At 39.3% G+C, this 20,594-nt stretch overlaps 1 protein-coding gene across 4 annotated transcripts in view; it reads left to right on the top strand.

The window, feature by feature from the left end:
- Nucleotides 1–2,295: 2,295 nt before the first annotated feature.
- The window catches only part of Brp (ELKS/RAB6-interacting/CAST family member bruchpilot), a 64,561-nt gene continuing 46,262 nt past the window's right edge, over nucleotides 2,296–20,594 (top strand). For all 4 annotated transcript variants that reach the window (XM_071699828.1, XM_071699829.1, XM_071699830.1 and 1 more), the window contains exon 1: nucleotides 2,296–5,759. In XM_071699828.1, coding sequence (XP_071555929.1) covers nucleotides 4,965–5,759 — 795 coding nt within the window. In that variant the 5' untranslated portion in view covers nucleotides 2,296–4,964. The remainder of the gene's footprint in view (nucleotides 5,760–20,594) is intronic.

Raw genomic sequence — 20,594 nt, forward strand, 5'->3', positions numbered from 1 at the left:
GGGACGGTTAAAATTGTTTCGATCGTTTCGAGTATTACATCTCGATACACTCTCGCGCAAACGTTACACAAAAACACGCCCTTTCCTGCTTGATTAATAGTTCTTCGCGTAATCCTCTGTATTTAGGAGATGTGGGTTAATCGGATGAGTCAGTTCAATCGAACTCGAGAATAAAATGAAATACATAAAGTGAGAGCAATGTAGTAACTAAAGGATAAGTTTCAGAAATTACGACTAATCCTTAACTTGATATTTTATATCTATTTATATGCTTTCTCAATCGATTTTTTTTGCTAACATGATTTGAACTTACTATAATAATATATAATTATAAACGTAATTATGTTCAAGGCAAAACGTAATGTGAAACTGCATTCATTAAGTGTCCGAGACTGTATAGAACACTGTAGACAATTATAGAGTCGCATTATTAACATCACGAACTTGTATTACATATCAGTTCCTTGTATACACATGTGATTTATAATTCTGGGATTTTCCAACAAATGCAAAATTAATTATTTATAAACCAACTCGCCTGCATTTAGCATATTAATTTCTGACTTTTCCTGATTTTACTCACAAAGCAAAACCGCATTATAAGTAAAATAAAGTAATCCAATTGCAAGTTATGTACAAAAATATATTATATTAATTAAATTATATTAATTAAATTTTCAAAAATTATTACAAAAGATCATACATTTTTATCATTTTTACAAATATCATTAAACAAAAAAACAATCTTAATTTGTTAAATTTTTGTAGGTCGTATATTTTAATATTGCACGTTTTAGAGCATGTTAATAAATTATATGTTACGTTTATAATTGCGTTTCGCGCAGTATAAAAGACTACAAATTTTATGAACAGGCTACATGTTAATACGCAATTGGAAGCGCGTGTTAATCGACCGTTCGGTACGTCGTAAATTTTTCTCCAAGCGATAACAACTTGCGCCACCGTTGTACACTTGGTATCACATTTATTTCATCAGAGAGACCGCCTTAATCCAATTCCATGACGATACGTTACTGCTCGATGAATCGTAGCTTCATTGATTGCGACGCTCGTACGCTGGGTCGACGGTCGTCAGGGGGAGAAGGGAGAAGAAAATCCAAACGGAACGTGCATTCAGGGTTGGAATACGGGGTGCCCTAAGGAGATTCATGCAACAGTAATTTTTCTTACGTAAAGCCGTTTTAATTAAACATCGCTGTAGCAACGAGCAGTAACATAATTTCTGTCTGAGATCATTTTAAATCTGCAAACTTTCATGCCCTCTCTGGAATATGCCTTTCATATACATTATTAATAAATGTATTTATTAATAAATGCATTTATTAATAAATTTCTAAAAAATTAATATAAAAATATTAAATTAAAAATTAATATAGCAGTAACAATAATAACGTTGACACACATTTAAATATATGCATTAGAATTTGTGTTGAAAAATATCTAAAATATAACGTGCTGGTGGACAAAAAACAAACTTTTATTATTTGCTATTAAAAATCTGCTGTCACTTCTAGTTGAAAATAATAATCTTTAAAGAAAGAAGATTTAAGATAATACTTTATTAGTATTTGATTATTTCTTTATATATAACTCGTCATTGAATTATTAAAATAGCTTACGTGTATTTTAAATCTAATAATTTGACAAATATCTAATTTTGATATTTTACAATTAGTTTTGCTAAATATATTTTAAGAAATCTTTTTAGAAAGGAGACATTTTTTGTGATAAATTAATTTAATTGTTTTTTAAATATTGAAGATATGATCACACAATTTCTTTTACTTTATTACTTTGAAATTATGTAGAAATAAATAATATTTGAGATATACGTACTCTTTGAAATAATCCCCTAAAAATATCTATTTTAAGCAAAAATTGAATTAACTTAGCTATTATCTGAATTTCACAAATACGTCATATGTGCTATAGTGTTTTATTCTAATTATTAATCTGAAGAAGTTTATTGCCATTTATCTCGGATAAATAGTGATTGACACTGTTTTCTAAAAGTAACTTAACAAAATTCTTTGAGATATTGGTTTCGTACCAAATTATTTTAACAATTTTCATATACATATCGTTTTAATGTTCTAGTTTTATCTTCTTATTATTTTCAATGCGCATTTAAAAATTGTAAAAATGCAAAATTTTTTTTCGAAGTTTGCTACCCAGTAGCATCACACGATACATGGTATCCTGAACTCTCGTCTACACATGGATCCGCGTGTGCTACTGCGCGTTGGCGAACCAGCCTGAAGGAGGGGTGCTCACCATAGAGCTTGTCGCGCCTTCGGTGGGGTAGTCGGGAGTGATCAACGGTGAGGGGGTGTGATTGGGGTGGCGAGGAGGGTTGACGGGGAAATCGAGCGGGGTGGTACGCCTCGGCGTCGTGGCTGTCGCGATGACGTTGGTGACGTCGATCGGTGGCGCTGCCGATGCTTTTACCTTCGCCCTCCAATGTGTGTATGTGTGCGGGTATGTGTACAATGATTATAGTGACGTTGTACGTAGAGCATATTCGCGGGGAAGGGACATAACTCGCGGTGACGCTTCCACGAAGGTGGCGCCAATGATGGAGGAGCCGGCAAAGGTGGTCGTGGTGGTAGTGGTGGTCTAGATGGTAGTGGTAGCAAAGGGTGGCCTCTCTCGCTCAGTCCTAGCCGGTATTAGAGCATTCTCTCAGTGCGCGCGGATCCGTCGCGCGCTAAGGCTCCTCCGCGACGGTGGCATATGTACATGTACACGAACACGTCTATGCGCCGCCGAACGGGGGTGTAATCACAGGCTCGCGCAATCGCAAGTGTATATATGTGTATGCGTATGCGTACGGGGTGGCTGGCCCGTGTTCGACTGCGCGAACGAGGAGGATAGAGATAGAGAAAGTGAGAGAGGGGTGGAGAAAAGAGCAAGCGGGGAAAAGACACAGAGAGGGTGGGTAAGCGCGAGGGTGGCGGCGAACGCCGGTGGCGATAGCGGCGGCGACGGTGTCGGCGTCAGTGCATGGAAGTGGCTGTGCTCCGGTGGTGGACGGTGGATAGTGTAGTGCGGTTGGTCGATCGGTTGGTCGGTGGTTGATTCGCCGTCCGTCTCGCGTTGTGTCTCACCGGAAGTCGGGCGGAGCGACGTCGGGCATCATCCACGAGGCGCGGACGGCGAGACGACGACGAGACCACAAGAAGGGAGGAAAAGAGAAAGAAAGAGAGAGACGAGAGGCGAGAGAATGAGATCGATAAGGAGGGACCTTAGGCGCTGGTTTCGCGAAACGGGAACGGTAGTGCGCGACGTGTAAAGAGAGAAGGAGAGAAATATATCTTCTCCTCCTCTCCTCTTTCTTCTCCGCTCGAAATTGCGAGTGTGTGTGCGTGTGCGTGTGCGTGTGTGTGCGTGGTGCGCCAACGATAAGCGCACGCGACGGAAGCGAGACACACGCGTGTAGTACACGCGCATACGTACGCACGCAGGCGCGAGTACGTGTGTGCGTGCGTGCGAGCGAGCGAGCGAGCGAGCCGCCGGCACACACGAGGGTGGAACGAGGTCCGCGAGGAAGGGAACATAGCCGGCTTGGTTCGTCGACTTGGCCGGCTCGCGAAAGGGCGGTTCTTGGATCCGGAGCGCCGCGACCGGAGGCCGAGGGAGAGAGCGAGAGAGACCGGAAGAGGGAACGAGAGAGAGTACGCGAGAGAGGATTCGTTCGTTCGTTCATTCTCGTCGTGTCGGTTCAGGAAGACAGAAAAGTGGAAGAGGTGGGAGTCGGCTACCTCTTTTTCTCTCTCTCTCCCCCTCGATCTCTATTCGCCCTCGCTCGATGGGCTACGCCGCCGAAAGAAGGTCAAAGATCGATTCTCGGGCCGACGAGGGTCGTGACCTCGCCGTACGCCGCCGCCGAGTACGAAGTGACCCACGCGCGTAGTAGTACTATCCGCTAGTAGTAGTACGCCGGCCAGGAGCGCGGAAGAGTTGTATTCGGCGAGGAGGCGAGGTGGCGGTGGCGGTGGCGGTGTGGCAGTGGGTGGAGAGAGAGAGAGAGAGAGAGAGAGGATCGATCGGGCGGAGGATCATCGTCGCGATGCTAGGATGAGGTCGATCGACCGGTAGAGAAGGGACCGAACCTCCGTTGAGATCAACGATACACGGCAACCGTCTCTCGCGTAGAGAGAACGAAGACCAAGACGATCACGTTCTCGTCAATGCCCGTCATTCGCGAACGCGCCATCGCACGTAGAGTAGAAACGTCCGCGCGCATCCCAGGACACGCCGTTGTCGTGTCCGCGATTTGGCATAAAAGATCGCGAAGGCGCAAGGAGATCGGAAACGTATCGTCGTCGTCCTCGTCGTCATCGGCCATAGCCGGATGTTGGAGTACGAAGTTGGGAACGAAGCGAAGATCGAGTCGCCCAAAGGAAGGCGATCGTCGAGATTCTGGCGCGCGCGGCGAAGCGGCACATCCTCCGGCTGTTACCCTAACTGAAAGCTCGGATAAACCGGACGGACGTCCCGCTGTGACGGGAAAACGCTCGTTGATTGAATCATCTGTGCGGACAATCGAGCTGATATGAGCGTGAAGACGCACGAGGGTGACGAGAGACAGGGGAACGGTCGCAAGGCGTGACAAAGCGATTGCGGAAATTTCGAGGTCCGGATTGTACAGGATTCTCTTGGAAAATCGGGGACCGAGCATTGCCTTAAACACGGACAGACCACTGAATCACTAGGTCGAGAAAGAAAAAGACGCGTGGATTATTAATCGCACAAAGCAATCGCGCGAGAGAGAGAATCGGGCGATCGTAGGGGAGGAGGAGGAAGAGGACGACGACGACGAGCACCGACGGAATACCGACGAAACGCTGACACTGACGAGACGACGACACTGACTCGAGACGATTTCTCGCGTCTACGAGGAGGAGGACGAGGTACGGCTATACGCCGAGGTTTCCCGTAGAATGTCACGGGACCCTTACTCGAGCAGTGGCGTGATCGGTCCCGGTGGTGGCACACGTTCACCACGCAGCGGTCGTCGCGTGGGCGAACTGCCGACCGTTGATCGCAGTCCGTCGCGAAGTTATGCCAGCGGTCGTGGCAGTCCGCTCGGTAGTCGCAAGCAACGGGGAACACGCAGCGGGAACAACTCGCCGGAGCATCTAGGCTACGGCGGCGGCTACCATCACCATCAGCTGGGCAGCCCGTACTACTCCCGCGACGAGGACCTCGGCAGTCCCGTGATGCTCGAGGAGAGGGGTAGGAGTATGTCGACCGGGGGCGGTGGGGGCGGACATCACCGATCCAGAAGCGCCTCGAGACCCGCCATGTCCAGCTCGGCGGGCATGGTAGCGCGTTACACCAGCCTCGATCGTGCCTCCGCTGGCGTTCTCGACCATGATCGGGAATTCGTGCCGATACGCGAGCCGAGCCGCGAGCGTAGCCGCGATCGCGGACTCTACCTGGACGACGAGCTGTACGGCTCCAGGTCGGCGCGTCAGAGTCCGAATCCGCACATGCTGCGCGACGGCGGCGGCTACATTGGCGAACTCCAGCACCAGAACAACGATCTGCAACGCGAGCTCGGCAACCTGAAGAAGGAGCTCGAGCTGACGAACCAGAAACTGGGCAGCTCGATGCACAGCATCAAGACCTTTTGGAGTCCGGAGCTGAAGAAGGAGCGGGCGTTGCGCAAGGAGGAGAGCACCAAGTATAGCCTCATCAACGAACAACTCAAGATGCTCAACTCGGAGAATCAGGTCAGTCGAGAACTACCGCGCTCTCCTCTGCGGACCGGTCGATTCGCGATGCTCGGTTTAGCCTTGCGAGCGCGTGTGTCGCGCGTCTCCGTATGCGCGTATGGTCGCGTCATCGTAGGATTCGATTATCGGATTCCGTTGGTCCCCCACGAATACTGCACGGGCTGCTTATAATAGCCTCATCGAGGGCTCTCGTTTCGTGATAACACGAAGAGATGTTCTTGGAAAGCCGCGGAAATGCGCGGAACGTCGTCCTGGCCGAGATCGTCGCGGCTGTCACGTCACGCGTGTCCTTGCGCGAAGGCCGTCCTCTCGAAATCAGGTCGCGGGATGCGACCTGGTGTGCCCATGTTAACCCTTTTCTGGAATCGCGAGGTTGCGTATATTGCAGAATATTTTAGCACAGTGTGTTTGACCTAATTAACGCTAACCAGCTTGCGGTCAAAAGGATTATCATACGTAAGCAGGTGTTCGTGCAGTGGTATTCGAAAATGGATCAATCCTTTAATGGAAATTATGAGCTCCTCGAAAAATAGATGAAATAGGAAAATATTACAAAATATGCGAATATGTTTTTGAGTAGTTTCAGTCAGAAATAAATTTATTTTTTAGAAGAAAAAAGTGTGATATTTTTAGAAAATAATTCACATTATTTGGGGTAGCTGAATTGTGACCAACATCCCCTTTAAAGCGAAAATAAAAAAAAAACTTGAAAATATTATATATAAAATGCATTTATTTTTTATAGTCAGCTGGAAATGGGTCAACTCTTTGATGAATAATCTTTTGACGTAGTGTGGTACAGAGGGTGGCATCTTTACGAAAGCAGCGAATCATTATGTCTGCTGAAACATTACGTATTCATTTCATAAATAAGATAAAATATCTTTAGCAAAAATTTTTCACACATTAAGAGACAGTCATTCTAACTGTCGTGACGTCACTGAGGATTTGTCACCGAACATTACGATTATTAACCTACCTTAAGCAAATTTTCAAGCTAGAATAACGGCCGTTTATTCTACAATAACGACACTGTTGTAGAATCTTATTATCGATTTGCTAGAAATGCAACACGAAGGGGGAGCCACCTTTTTTATATGCCGATTTCGCGAGCGTTGCATAAACCCCCGAAGCTTTTGCGGTAATTAGTCCATTATTACAATGCGCGCAATTACGAGATTCTGAATTAATTAACGTTATGACAGTGTGGGGTGCAGCGTGTCATCGCGCAAATTTCGCGTAAATCATTCATAATCATTCATGGCACGGCAACAAGTTTCACTCACGCCGTAATTTGTTTTCGCGTTCATCGCTTTACGATATTTTACAATGATATCATTCGATACGTCGATAAATTAATTAAACAAAGCTCATGCGAGCTCTGCTAAGCTCCTCGATAGCCCCGCGATATTTATTACGATATTTCGAAATTTTCGCGATAGTAAACATTTTATATAAAATACAATCTTCATAATCTAAAACAACCAATGCATTAACATATTTACATTATATGAGGATATTGACGTATTGTTGGAATTTGAGTAATTTGTCATATAATGAGGAGGTAATATTTTTATTACGATATCATAACACATTTAGCAAAATATAATAAAATAATATGTAATAACTGTTGGGAGAAAATTTGTATAACAACTTACATTCCTAAATACATAATACGATACATATTTGTGAGAATTCATGGAATTCGATTGTATAAAAGTCATGGATGATACTTCATCACCGCGAAAACTTCATAACGCACACAACATACACACCAATTTTTAATTAAATCATCATTTTGTCTTGTTACCATGTTTTGTGGTTTAGCGACCACAGCGCGTAAATCCGATGAAACCATCCGAGGAAAAAAGGTATCTTTTGGCTTTGTCAAAAACGCATGTCACATAAGAACGACGTGCTGCGGATTGCAGTTGCTTTATTCACATTTTTCCACCCGGGTTAATTAAATCCGTACTCGAATGCGCTTACGCGCGACTTGTCGGGACCGTATGCGCGCATACGTCCGTTTTTACACGCGTGTCGCGTTCACGGCGGCATTCGAATAAGTCATTGCCCCCGTGAGCGGAAGAATCTCAAAGAGCTAGATGTTTCTCTGGCTGACTGCCCACATTCGTGGCTCTGTCTCCGTTTACCCATGTCTTAGTAAACGCGTATTGCTAGGCGTACATCTCCCGCGATGTACGTGTACTTGTCAGGCTTACATAAATCCCATTGTTCCCGTAATGCCCACCTCGTGCAAAATTCGCAATTATGGGCGAGCCGGATACGCTGTAAATTACGCCCGCGTCGACGAGGTTTTTATATCGATGACGATTCTCATTGCGCGCATCACTTGATGGTAGTCGTATATTTTCCTTGGCACAAAATTAAGGAAATAAATTTACATTACATTACCCACGCCAAAACGGACAAGGGAAAGGTTTCTCTTTGTTTTATACCGTTCATAAAAATAATTATGACACTAAATTATAAAGGTATACAAATTTATAAATATAGCATATATTATTTGTTTTATGCGAATGAACTGTTCATACTTTTTTTATATTAGAAAACTCAAACGGCCGCATCTATCGGACTTCAACTTTATAATCTCGCGCAATTAAAAAAGGGCTCTTAATTAAACGCGGGATCGGGTCATAAAATATTCCTGCTGATGCTCACGAGATTAATAATCTCGTATGACGGTACTCGGCTTTCTACCGGGAAATAACGTTAAAGTTTAGTTTTAACTTCCGCTGCTACAAAAATTAACAATATTAATTATACATGAATTTATTAACTTCGTTTATTCTCTTTGAATTTCTCCGGCCTGGTCGTTGCGGAAAGCTTTACGAGAAATCGCGTAATTTTCCGGAAGAAGTTGCTGAACAAGCTAATATCACCATATCGCTTCGGGAGAAGAAAAAAAGATGTACGCGAACGACGAAGAGAAACGTCGAAAGAAATAATTCTCATTCGTCTCCCTCGATGCGGTGCTGAGAGAGTAAGTGGAGTCTTCGATCGATCCGCACACAGCCTCCGGCGGGCTTTTCCTGCACCCTTCCTTTCTTCCATTAGCTTCGGCAACCTGAGAATGGAACGTGCAAAAAACGCATTAAACTGTCTGCAGCAGGGATGAAAAAAAATAACGATCCTAATGCGAGTGCGAAATTAATTCTCTTTCTCACGGTAGCGAGCGGTTCAAGATTGGCTCGTGATACGCGTGTGACTCGTAAGAAATATCGCTTGACTTTTTACAATTTTGTAATATTCTCAACTTATATTCTTCTATACCCTGCGATACGACGTAAAATGCGAAAATTACATTCTGCACGAATTCCCGCATCGAAGGCAGAATGGCGTCTACGAACTCCCACACATACTATGTTCATGAAACATGTTGAGAATGTTGGTAACTTCGATAATTGAATGGTGCGATGTGATAGTCTGAATAGTTGAAGCACCGATTGAGAGATCACGTCATGTACATCATACATATATTTTTTGCAAATTTGTGAATATTAAAAAGTAGTAGTCTATCGATATATTTTATAAAATTTATGAATAAATAATTTAAAATTTTTGTCACATTAACTACTAAAAAAATTATGTTAGGAAAAAATAAAAAATATTATTTTTTAATAGTAATGTCTTCAAATGTTGCAAAATAATCTTAGTTTGAAAATCTTTTATTCATAAAATTAATGGTCTTTCATGATTCAAAGAGAAAAATGAATCCACGTTTAACGCTGCATTTAACATTTTGTCAAAATTAGGACATTGCGCATTGCAAGCTACAAATTAATTACAAATGCGAGCTTATTTGTTATTTTGGATTATAAGATTTTGTTGAAATTCTATCTTTATTAAAATTATTTGATTATTGCAACATCTAAATTAAAACAAGACCAATTTGACTCTTGCAAAGTCTATTCATGTTGTGACATGAAATAGAGACATCCTATTTAATAAAAATAATAGGTACCTTATCTTATTTGCAAATTAAATCTAATTATTATCTCCGAAAATTTGATCTGATTATTATCGACTCGAATTACGGCTATATTTTTAATCTTAACATAGATTTTCCCTTAATTTCTTACATTATTTTCTGTTCAGAAATGTGTTTCTGAACAGAAAACAACATCGTACGTTAAAGTATACAAAAACCAGATTCATTTAATATTAATATTGTTTTAATATTAATATTGTTTTTAATCACCAGAAATTTATATATTGTTTTATTTAATAATTTACTTAAATAACAATATTTCCGGAATTGAAATTGATATTTACGCAAAAGTAAATATATTTTATAAATTTTATTTTTACATTTTATACCAATTATAGAAATATTCCAATTATCTTTTCAACGCCTGACATTAATTAAAATTGCGCTGTTAGTAAAGGTGAAAAGGATAAGTTACTAAATCTATGTCAGGAAATCTCTAATTTAATTACAAATAATTCCTTTCTGTCCGCTTCGTTCAAGTGAAAGTGACAAAAGTGAATTCACGAATGACTTAATAACGAAAGAGCTATATAATCTTAAACTTGCTTTTCTGGACGTCCGTCGACCTTATGCCCGTATAAACGCTGTTGCCGTGGGATGTGAATCTGTTCATGTCTAAGTGCCGACAATACCGTCTCTCATCTCATGAATGTTCACACGCCACTGTAATTCATCTGGAGTTGCAGCTGCTATTCGAGGCCGTGGCTACATGAAGACGGTCGATTTTAGGGAGCGTTATTATGCTGTCCGATAGAAAGAAATGCATAATGCAGCATTCGTATTTGGCATTCTTAATTATTCTTCCATTATTCACGTCATAACAACGCACAATATTATAGTATTGAAGATATTTAATTCGAACTCGAACTGAATATTTAAACACCACGATAAAATCGATTTGTATACAATCAAAGTAAAGCAAGCTTATCTTTTTACGAATATTTTACATAATCGCTATTAATAATTCTCATTAAGCTAGATACTTCAGCAGACGAGTAACAGTCGATAATGGATTATTTCCAAAGAATAATTTTTATATAATAAAAACTGCGAACGGAAAAAGGAAATAAATTGTTTTTTCTGACTTAAAGACGCGACCATTAATTTTGGCAAATAAGTTATCCCACGTGTTGCATCTTTTCCAGACGGAGAAATAAGACTTTCGTTTTGTTTAATTATCGCCGGGCCATCCAGTGACCCGTTCTATTTTCGCATCCGATGAATCTTGTCGCGACGAATCCGCAAACTCGTCGTTCTATCTTCTCTCACATCTGTTCGCTCTCAAACGGGTCGGGATTCTCGTCGTCTGGTTACTATGTCCGTTCTCTTTTCCCCTCTTTTGGTATTCCGTTTTTCTATCAAGCTCGTCCGAAGTCGCATTATAATACAAGGAACAAGAGTATACATTAAAGGCTCGCGGGAGCTCTTTCGAAGTCCCTCGAGGAAGATTTTTTTTAAAACTTTTTTTAAACTTTAGCTTTACTTGATATTTTAGCTCGACGTGATTTTTAATACAAATATTATACGCAAGTAACGAGTAAACATCAACATATAAGCAAAACTAGAAAACATGGCAAAACTAATAAAAGTTTGTACTGTTTTATATTTCCAGCATAAAAATACAGCTGACAACAAAAGAGAACAAAATATCTGTACCAAGCACGGAAAGAAAAATTAGTTAAACGTGTGTGTGTGTAACAAAGTTTTCTCGCAAGTTGAACGCAAGTATGACGTAAATATGATGCGTTTCCTGTACGCTAGAATCGCTAATGATCGTCCCACGCTATAAATAGAGGGTTAATCGCGATAATCTGACGTTCCTTCCATTGTTTCTTAATTCCTTCTGCTCATTGATGTTAAATTACATTCTCGTATTTACACCCGCTGTATGTATTGATCGGGCAACTGTTTATTCTGACGCCGTCGATGAATGATTAATAAATGGCGGGATGTCGAAGGACACGCGCCGATCAGAGGCGGAGAATATCCTTGAGACATTATGGAAACGTTCCCTCACAACGAAGGCGAGTCGCGGATTTAGTCGCTGAACGCGGAACAATGCGGTCGCACCATATTTTTGCCGCATGTGGCATAGGGCCTCGTTAATTCGCCTCGTTATATTTAGGCTGATCGATATAGACGGATACATTCTGCTTTTACACCACGATCGCGACCAGGAATGCGAGAATATGTCAACTTTCAATTGACGACGCCCAAAGTATTGGCTTGAGTAAATCCGATTATTTTAAAAATCACGAGTAAAGCTTAGAGATGTAAATTTCAGTGAAACTTGGATATATAAAGTGATCCGATTTTGTATTATATCACTTTATCATATTTTCGTATTGATTTTGGCTTGGATTTGGGAGATTTTCGTTTTATTTCCCGCAACACGCGATTTATGTGATATATTTTACATTTACATTCGAACGCGTGACCCTATCATCGCAATATAAATTAAATCCGTTTCTAATATGAAATAGTTATGAAAGCGCTATGCCGAATTCTGCCGACTTGATGCCACGTCAATTTTAATGCACGCTGCATGCATTATTATAGTGGTCTATTTTATTCATGGCATAACATATTCATTGTGTCTAATACTGACTTGCAGACAATGTGTTAAATGTCATGACGATGTGAGAAGACGAAGGATTTCATGATATTAAATTATTTTCACATTTTTCTCTGTTCGTATATAATAGAGAGGCTATAATAATATGCGATGCAAATGCATATTACATAGGATAATACGGAACAGCATAAATTGCTGTCGCTTGTCCTACGTTATATACTTCGCTTTCCTCTGCAACGTCTTTATTTAATAAGAAAATGATTTCCAATATGTTAGCGGTGTTTGCGCATGCTAAGGTGTCAACGTGTTGATATTTATTATAATTTATTACGTAAGTTTGGTCTTCTAAACGTACGTTGCGCTTCCTTTAAGAAATATTACTTCTTTACAATCGCTTAACTAAAAAGATCTTAAGTCTGTTTGATATGCGGAAAAACGTTCGTCAAAATCTGCGAAAAGATTTTCCAGACGTAAATTACAGTCTATTATGCAACAACCTTGAGGTATGGAAAATACGATAACTAAGTCCAGCCTCGGACACGATCGATATCGAACGGATTTATAAGGACAGAAAAAGCTTTGCTGACTTCGCCGACAATAGGCTGAGCTCTAGATAAACGTGAATGTCGAAGTAGTATATGTTACATAAATTTCATAAAAAGTTCAAATGGCTATCGAGGCTAATAAACCTTACACAGTTTATGCCAAGAAATAACTTTGCATCTGTCTTTAAAAGACTAACTTTTTTCCAATGAAAATCATCTTTTTTCGCAATAATATTTTTTTTACTGCGGTGAAAGAATTCAATATTAGTAAAAACTTGAAATTTGTTTTTGACATTTTAATTTACATATTCATTTAAGTATAGCAAGCCTGAATTATTTTACGGACTTATAATTAGTAAATAATCGGGGAAAACGAATTTCCCCATTTATCGCAGACAGTTCTTTCTTCAGACAGTTTTTTCTAATTACTTTTTGATAATTGAAATAACAAATAAGAAAAATGATATGAGAAGTATTATTACTAACATAAGTGAACTTGTGTAAAAGCCCTCTTCTACAAATAATTCTCTTTGTTTTGTGAAGTTATTAACCTTACCTTGACATAGAATATAGAATACTATAGTTCTCACACATACTCATAACTGTTATCGTCTAACAAAATGATTCTTTTCCTTTTCTTCCTTTATACAGAAAAATACCAAATCCATGATATTGGAATTTATTATATTTTTCATTTCAAAAATCTAATTTCAATAAACTTGCTAACCTACGTACCCGGTTTAAAAAAAATACCACAAACATTTTACAAGTTATATTTCTAGCGCATAATATTGGTTCTTGTAAAAATAGAATCTTTTGAGTAATTATTAAACAGTCAATTTTTTATATCCATTTCAAAACGACTGAAAAATTTTTTGCGAGCAAAGAACGTCGATTCCATAATTTAAGTTTTTATCTCGAAAAATTCCTATTTTCATATGCAATGCAATGCGTGCTATATCTGATACAGTTAATAACATTCAAATCTCGTCATTATATTCAACGTTAATGTTTAATCATGCAAAAATGTAAATATCCGTAGAATATAAAGCTCTTATTATTTTCGCGAACACTAAGGAATTTCTTAATAAATTCGCTATATCAACATTAATTAATATTATAAAGGAATTTGCATTATACAATAAATTCTTACAATATGCTGGAAGTAAATGTTACTTTCTCAAATTCTTATAATATTTTTATGATTATATGAAATAAAACAAAAACGCGGAAAGAATGATTTTACTGACAACAGTCGTTCCTTGGTTCTAAAAATTGTGAGCTATATACTCTCTGCGCTTGTTTAATTCATAACTTTTGCATATTGTGTCCTACTACAATTAAACCTACTGTGTTATCAAAATAAGTCAGAAGTATGTTGGAGCGTTGAGAAAAGCATTTCATTGGGAAGCTCCCCCTTCTATCTGGGTCGCGTACTGGGACATCTGGGTTATATCGGGGACATCCGATAAACTCCACTTTTATTCGACGTTTACGATCGATGGTTCCACCCGCGCGTTATCTAGGAAAACGCTTATTCTTCCGCGTATGTGCGACCCGTATTCGAGCTGATCGAAACAAAAACGATTAGTATTCGCGCCAATCGCGCGTTACTCGGTTTAACCAAGCGCAAAAATGTCCGACCGAATAGCGTTCTACAGGTTTATCTTGTACTCCTCTCGAGCTTTCACGGGTACTGGCCAAAATAATTTTACATGCATTCAGGATCGATATTCTCGCATGATGCATTTAACGCTGAGCGCACACGCCTTAGGTATTATGGATTTTATCGGTCTAATATAAGAGCTTAAACAAACGTGACATGAGATACATAAATATGTTGCGAGTCAGTTTAAGAAGAGTTGCGTTATTATTGCGTTATTATTTATTTATTGAAAAGTGTCACGCTAAAAGCTTGATTAGCAAATTAATACTGTATTAAATAGATTAATTAACAAGAAATAAAAATATCATAGAATAAATAGAAAGGAGGAGAAGTTATAAGTTACATTCTTTTTAAAAAATTAATTAGACATTTACAACTTCTTGTACGTAGAAAAATATTCTTTGGTGCTTATCGAAGTAATTAATAAGATTTCAAACACGCGTATGTTTCAAACATTATCTTTTGTCATATTGTTTCGTCTATAATTACAGTCTTCTCTAAAGAGAGAAAAACTTTCTTGTGCAATAAGGGGCAAACATGGAAACAAGCGATGTAGATGCGGCACTGCTGCCAGTTATGTCACTTATGATAACATCCGATAGGTAACGTTGTTACCGGTTATTGCCCGTAACAGAGACGCATTCACGACAATAAAAGTAACGAAGAATCGTAATGATCGGCGAAATTGCCGAGACAATTGTCGGCGATGTCGCACGACGCTCATGCACGACTGCTACGCGAACTGCAGCAATTGATGCACCAGTGCACGCGGAGGGGAAAGAAATCAATTGTCTCTTGACATTCGCCGGCGAGTGGACGCGCGCGCGAATCGATGCGAACGATCCGTTTCAGTTTGCAACGCAGATTGAAATAGATTTGTGGAGAAAGAGAGAGACAGAGACAGAGAGAGAGAGAGAGAGAGAGAGAGAGAGAGAGAGAGAGAGAGAGAGAGAGAGAGAGAGAGAGAGAGAGAGAGAGAGAGAGAGAGAGAGAGAGAGAGAGAGAGAGAGAGAGAGAGAGAGAGAGAGAGAGAGAGAGAGAGAGAGAGAGAGAGAGAGAGAGAGAGAGAGAGAGAGAGAGAGAGAGAGAGAGAAAGAAAGCGCGAAGCTCCCAGCTCCCAATAGGCAGAGTCGCAAGGCGATGAATAAAAATAGGATCAAATGTGATTTAATCGATATACACGACGTGTCCCTGCGATTTTGCAGGACAAAGCAGATCCTCACAATCTCTCTCATAATGTTTCTCAAAAATTCTCAATATCATGACTTGTGAATGAATTATAATTTAATTTCTCGTTTAGATTCAATTAATTTCCTTCAATATATGTTTTACGTTACGAAGAATCTCTTGACAATATGTTGACCTTTTTGTATTGTGGGCGATACATTATCGATCCGCGCCCGCCAATTTTTTATCCTCGTGTTTGATGTGTCGCGCTGATATCGCCCCCGGCTTACATGGTTCCTATGTATTGACGTAATTAGCAGACACGTGTGTATGCGTCACAGTTTTATGGCAGTTTATGGCGGTGTGGCGCGAGGTTACGCTGCCGGTTAAAAATTCGAGATTGTACATTAATTCCGCAGGGATGACTGATCCGCACAGTCATTTGGGCTTATTGTTGGCGAACCCACGGACCCGAGTTCAACGAACACTGCGGACACTCACATACATTTACACATCATGTACACTTACATACGTTGTGGTGAGTAATAGTGAGCAATAAGGAAAAGGGATCGAGGAAAAACGAAAGCAAGATACAACCTAATTTAAGACTAATGAAAAGAATAAGACTTGTGGGCGTTTTTGACATAGCTGGAAATAGCAAAAACCAAAACTTATTTTTATTCATATCCGTTAATTAAAAAACGAAAATTACACATGTATTAAACAGGCAAAAATGGGAAAAGATAAAAGTCGAGTTTTTGTTTGATGAAGATTTTGCCAAATCTATTCGGAGCTTTATGTAATCGCTCGAATACTGGGCGTTCCTGTATCTAAATATATGAAAGATAATAATTTAGCAGGATGAAGGAAAGAGCGAGAGATGGTTTACATAAAGAATACACCGATAGATGTAAAATATGTCGAAACCGACCAACAAGATATCTGCTGCGTTTTACATAGTTGCTGAGAATATTTAAAAGCGGAAATATCCCAGGTAATTTGTCAGAATAATTTCGCTCCGTTTCTTTGCAAGCTCTTTAATTAGTTACTTTGAAGGGAACAAAGTACTGTCACGAAATATGATTCACAAGTAATTGTTACGAAATGGAACGCAATCATAAAATCGGGTTCAAATCAAAAGCATAAAATTTGCTTGAAATCAGTGTCGCGCATGCATAATATTAAAATCGAATTATTGAATTTAAATATACGACGACAAGATATAATAGAAATTGTAATTTTTGACAATTATATAATTATATAGAGATATATATATTTAATAGAAATGACAATTTGTAGCATTATATTGATTTTGTGGGTTTAAAGTTTAAAGTCGAAAGAATCTTTAGTTTTATGAACGGAAATTTGTAAACTCTCATTTTTTAATGAATTTGTTTTGAAAAGATTATGATCAATATTGAATGGCACACTGAATTACGGAGATACTCTTATGATAGCTGTCAGATAGGAGTTTTCTCCAGGGAAACCAGGACTTTTAAAGGGAAACGAGGACGTATTTGTGGAGGACGAATAGATCAAAGAACGACAAACAGTGACCTCGGTGAAACATTTGAAAGTTTCATTAACTGCTCTACTTATTAACCGGAGGCAAATTTTGATGTGACTTGCTTCTTAAATCAGTATCGATTGCGTGGGATTATTTTCCTTAACACAATGCGATTTAACAGCATTTGCCTCAAGATAATTATTCTATGCTTTCCGCGACATAATGAAACTTTTTCAATAGTATTTGGTTAGTAAACTGCGGAAACAAATCCGTTTAACTTTTAAACTTATTCAGCTTTAATGATTAAATTAACAAATGAATACAAAAAATTAAGTACTTACTCCAGATAATATATTTTTTATTATTTTACAAATGTTTTATTCTTAAAATAAAAAGTTTCAGTCATTTTGAATTAGAAGCAGTTATCTGATTTCTCTGTTAAAAGTTTTGAATGTATCATAAATTTAATTATTATACTTATTTATATAATTTGTCTTTATTATTTTCAACGTAAAAAGGCTGTCCTGAGAGAGATTGGACAGAGATGCGCTGACAGCTTATACACTTATAAAGTCCGGAACTTTGCAGCCACCCCTCATGCTCTCACGGCGAACAAGCCGTTGTCTCGTATAGCGTTACTCACGTTTAGGACACCTCGTTCCATTTAGCTGTCGATGATACACGAGCGGTGATCAGGTTGGCCACGGGATCGGTCGGGAAAATCGGGTGGAAAGCCCTCCGGCCGGCCTACTGCCGATTTCTTTCTCGTAGTACGCGAGGCCGCGAGTGGGCGGAAAATATGGGCGCGAAACAAAGAGAAGACGATAAAGGGCATCCCATGCTTGACAGCGAGAGAGAAGGTGAGAGAAAGAAAGAGAGAGAGAGAGAGAGAACGAAAGTTCAGGAGAAGGATGGAGAGGGCGAGTCAGTACCGCTCGATAACGCTTCTGCTTTTACTCCGCCCCCGTCCCTCTCTCTCTTTCCGTCTCGTCGTTCTTATTCTCTCGTGCTTATCCTCTCGCGATATACATTTTTCGTTCAAGAATTTGGTGTGTGTTTAAAATTAAGAACTCTTAGGTACACAGTAGGCAAGTTTTTAAACATATCACACTTTTTTAAATATATTATTTATCAGCTTCACTATAATATTATAGTTTGACTGAAACTGTAACCCATACGACCGAAGCAACATAATGATTATTCGATTTGATATTTAATGGAATAAATTTTATTAAATAAATAATGGAATAAGTTCCATTAAATAAAATTTTATTACATGGAAATATCTGTATCGTAAAAATAAAAATTGTCATTGTAAGTATAATCTAGTTTAATTTAAGAATATTAATGAAGGAAAGGCGAGTTCTCTGTGATATTGATAACTTTATGATATTATTGATATTAAACTGGATTTAAATTTAATAAATGGACCTGCTGTTACTTATTTAAATATATTTACTTAAATCCGTAGTTCAGATAAAAGCGAAAGGCGAAAGTTTTTATTAACAATCTGCTGTATTTTAATTCGAAAATTAATTCCAATCCATCAGGGACGATTAAAAAAACTGTGAGAATGGCACATTTATCACGCTGCATTATTAATCGCGATACGCAATTGCACATACGGCTTTGCAGCATTTATTTCGCGAACGGTTGGTTACGTCGGGGCGAATTTCACAGGAAACGCGAACGACAAAGGACCGTGCGGTCGATCGATAACAACCTCGTTGGGAAACTCGCCCGGAAAACTGCCGAGCGAGAGGGAAGAAGATCGAGAAGCGAAACTGAGCTTCTCTCGACGAAAGACTTATTACACTGGAAGTTACGATCGTTTAACATTCGCTTCGGTGCATCATTTAAAAGTGCCCGAATGTCCGGTGATCCGCACAAAGTCTCGCCGAGAATTTTAAGAGGAGCTTTCTCCCACCGAGACTCGTGAATAAATATGAGCATTTATCATTCTTCGCTTATCCTCCGCGTGATCGGTAATTTAAGCTCCATGTAGTAGCTTTATATTATATTTATCCTCACGAACAGCTCGTACCTTCTCAGAATTTTTGTCAATTTTGTACAAGTCTGTGCAAATATTTTGTATGGATAAATTGGCTTATGCTAATTATTTTACGTCTAAATTTGAAGCTTTGTCTATCACTCTAGCGATATGTATGAAGTATATTGTTTTTTTTTTAACAGGCACACAAACATTCTAATTTCTATATATGTTATATTAAATTTTTTACAAAACGAAATTGGTATACATATGATACAATAAGGATTCTGTAATATCGTTTTCCTAAAAATAGTATTTTAATTTGAATATATTGGAAAAATATAATTTTTCTCGAGAGAAAAAATACCAAGATTGCTCCCCACGAAAGGCAAACATTTTAAATGTCGGGCCATTTCGTCGTGCGCGCCACTGTCAGAAATTGAACGATCGTCTTTTCCTCCCCTTGAAAACCGTAGCCATCTCCGGATTTAACACGTTGTCTCCCAAGATAGCTATTCTTTGGGTTTCCACCTTGTCGAGCGATATCGATTCGGGCGAGTCACCCATGATTTCTCGCGTCTATTTTTCCGCGTACACGCGCAAATCGATGTGTGTACTTTGTGTGTGCGTATGTGTGCTCTGTCGCTTTGCTAAAATTAGTCAGAGATTGCGGACACGAGTTTCTCGAAAGAAACGTCTAACGAAAGAACGTCGGATATCTCGAAGGATGAAGGATACGCGACTTGGGTGCCCGTTATTCCCCCAAGAGAACTGACCGCGCGCCGCGCCGTCACCCTTGCTCCGTTTCTTGGAGATCGATTTGTGAGTACAACGACCCCAAGAAAAGCGGAGATCAATGTGCCACATAATTGCCATGATAATATAGTTCGTGCGACCGGATCGTGTACAGTGTGTACACTGTCGGACTCGCCCATTCTCATGGATTTCCCGCCAAGAGTTGATCGCTGATTTTTATTGTTCCGATTGTTCTGATTTTCATCGCGACCGTGAACGTTCGATCGCGGTCCATAAATAAAACTGAGCTGAAGATAAATAAAATATTGTTTTATGCTTTGAAAACTGATTCAGTAGTTATTAATCTATTTTACTCGAGATTTGCACGATAACAATTTCAAAATGAGAAAGATGAACTGAAGAAGAATAGGTGTATCATATTATATGTAGAGAGATATAGAAATTAAAAACAAGAATAAATTTATTTTAGTGGAAAAGATATAAGCAGGCAGTTTTCAATTTCTTTTCAATCTTACTAGAATTAATATAAATCTAAAATTTTTACGTAAAACTTAAAACATATAAATAATAAAATTTTTATATAAAATTATAGAAGTTGATCAAAAAGTGGCACT

The sequence above is a fragment of the Temnothorax nylanderi genome, unplaced genomic scaffold, assembly GCF_030848795.1.
Source record: "Temnothorax nylanderi isolate EJ_2023f unplaced genomic scaffold, tnyl_v1.0 TNYL_tig0020_pilon, whole genome shotgun sequence".
Lineage (NCBI taxonomy): Eukaryota > Metazoa > Arthropoda > Insecta > Hymenoptera > Formicidae > Temnothorax > Temnothorax nylanderi.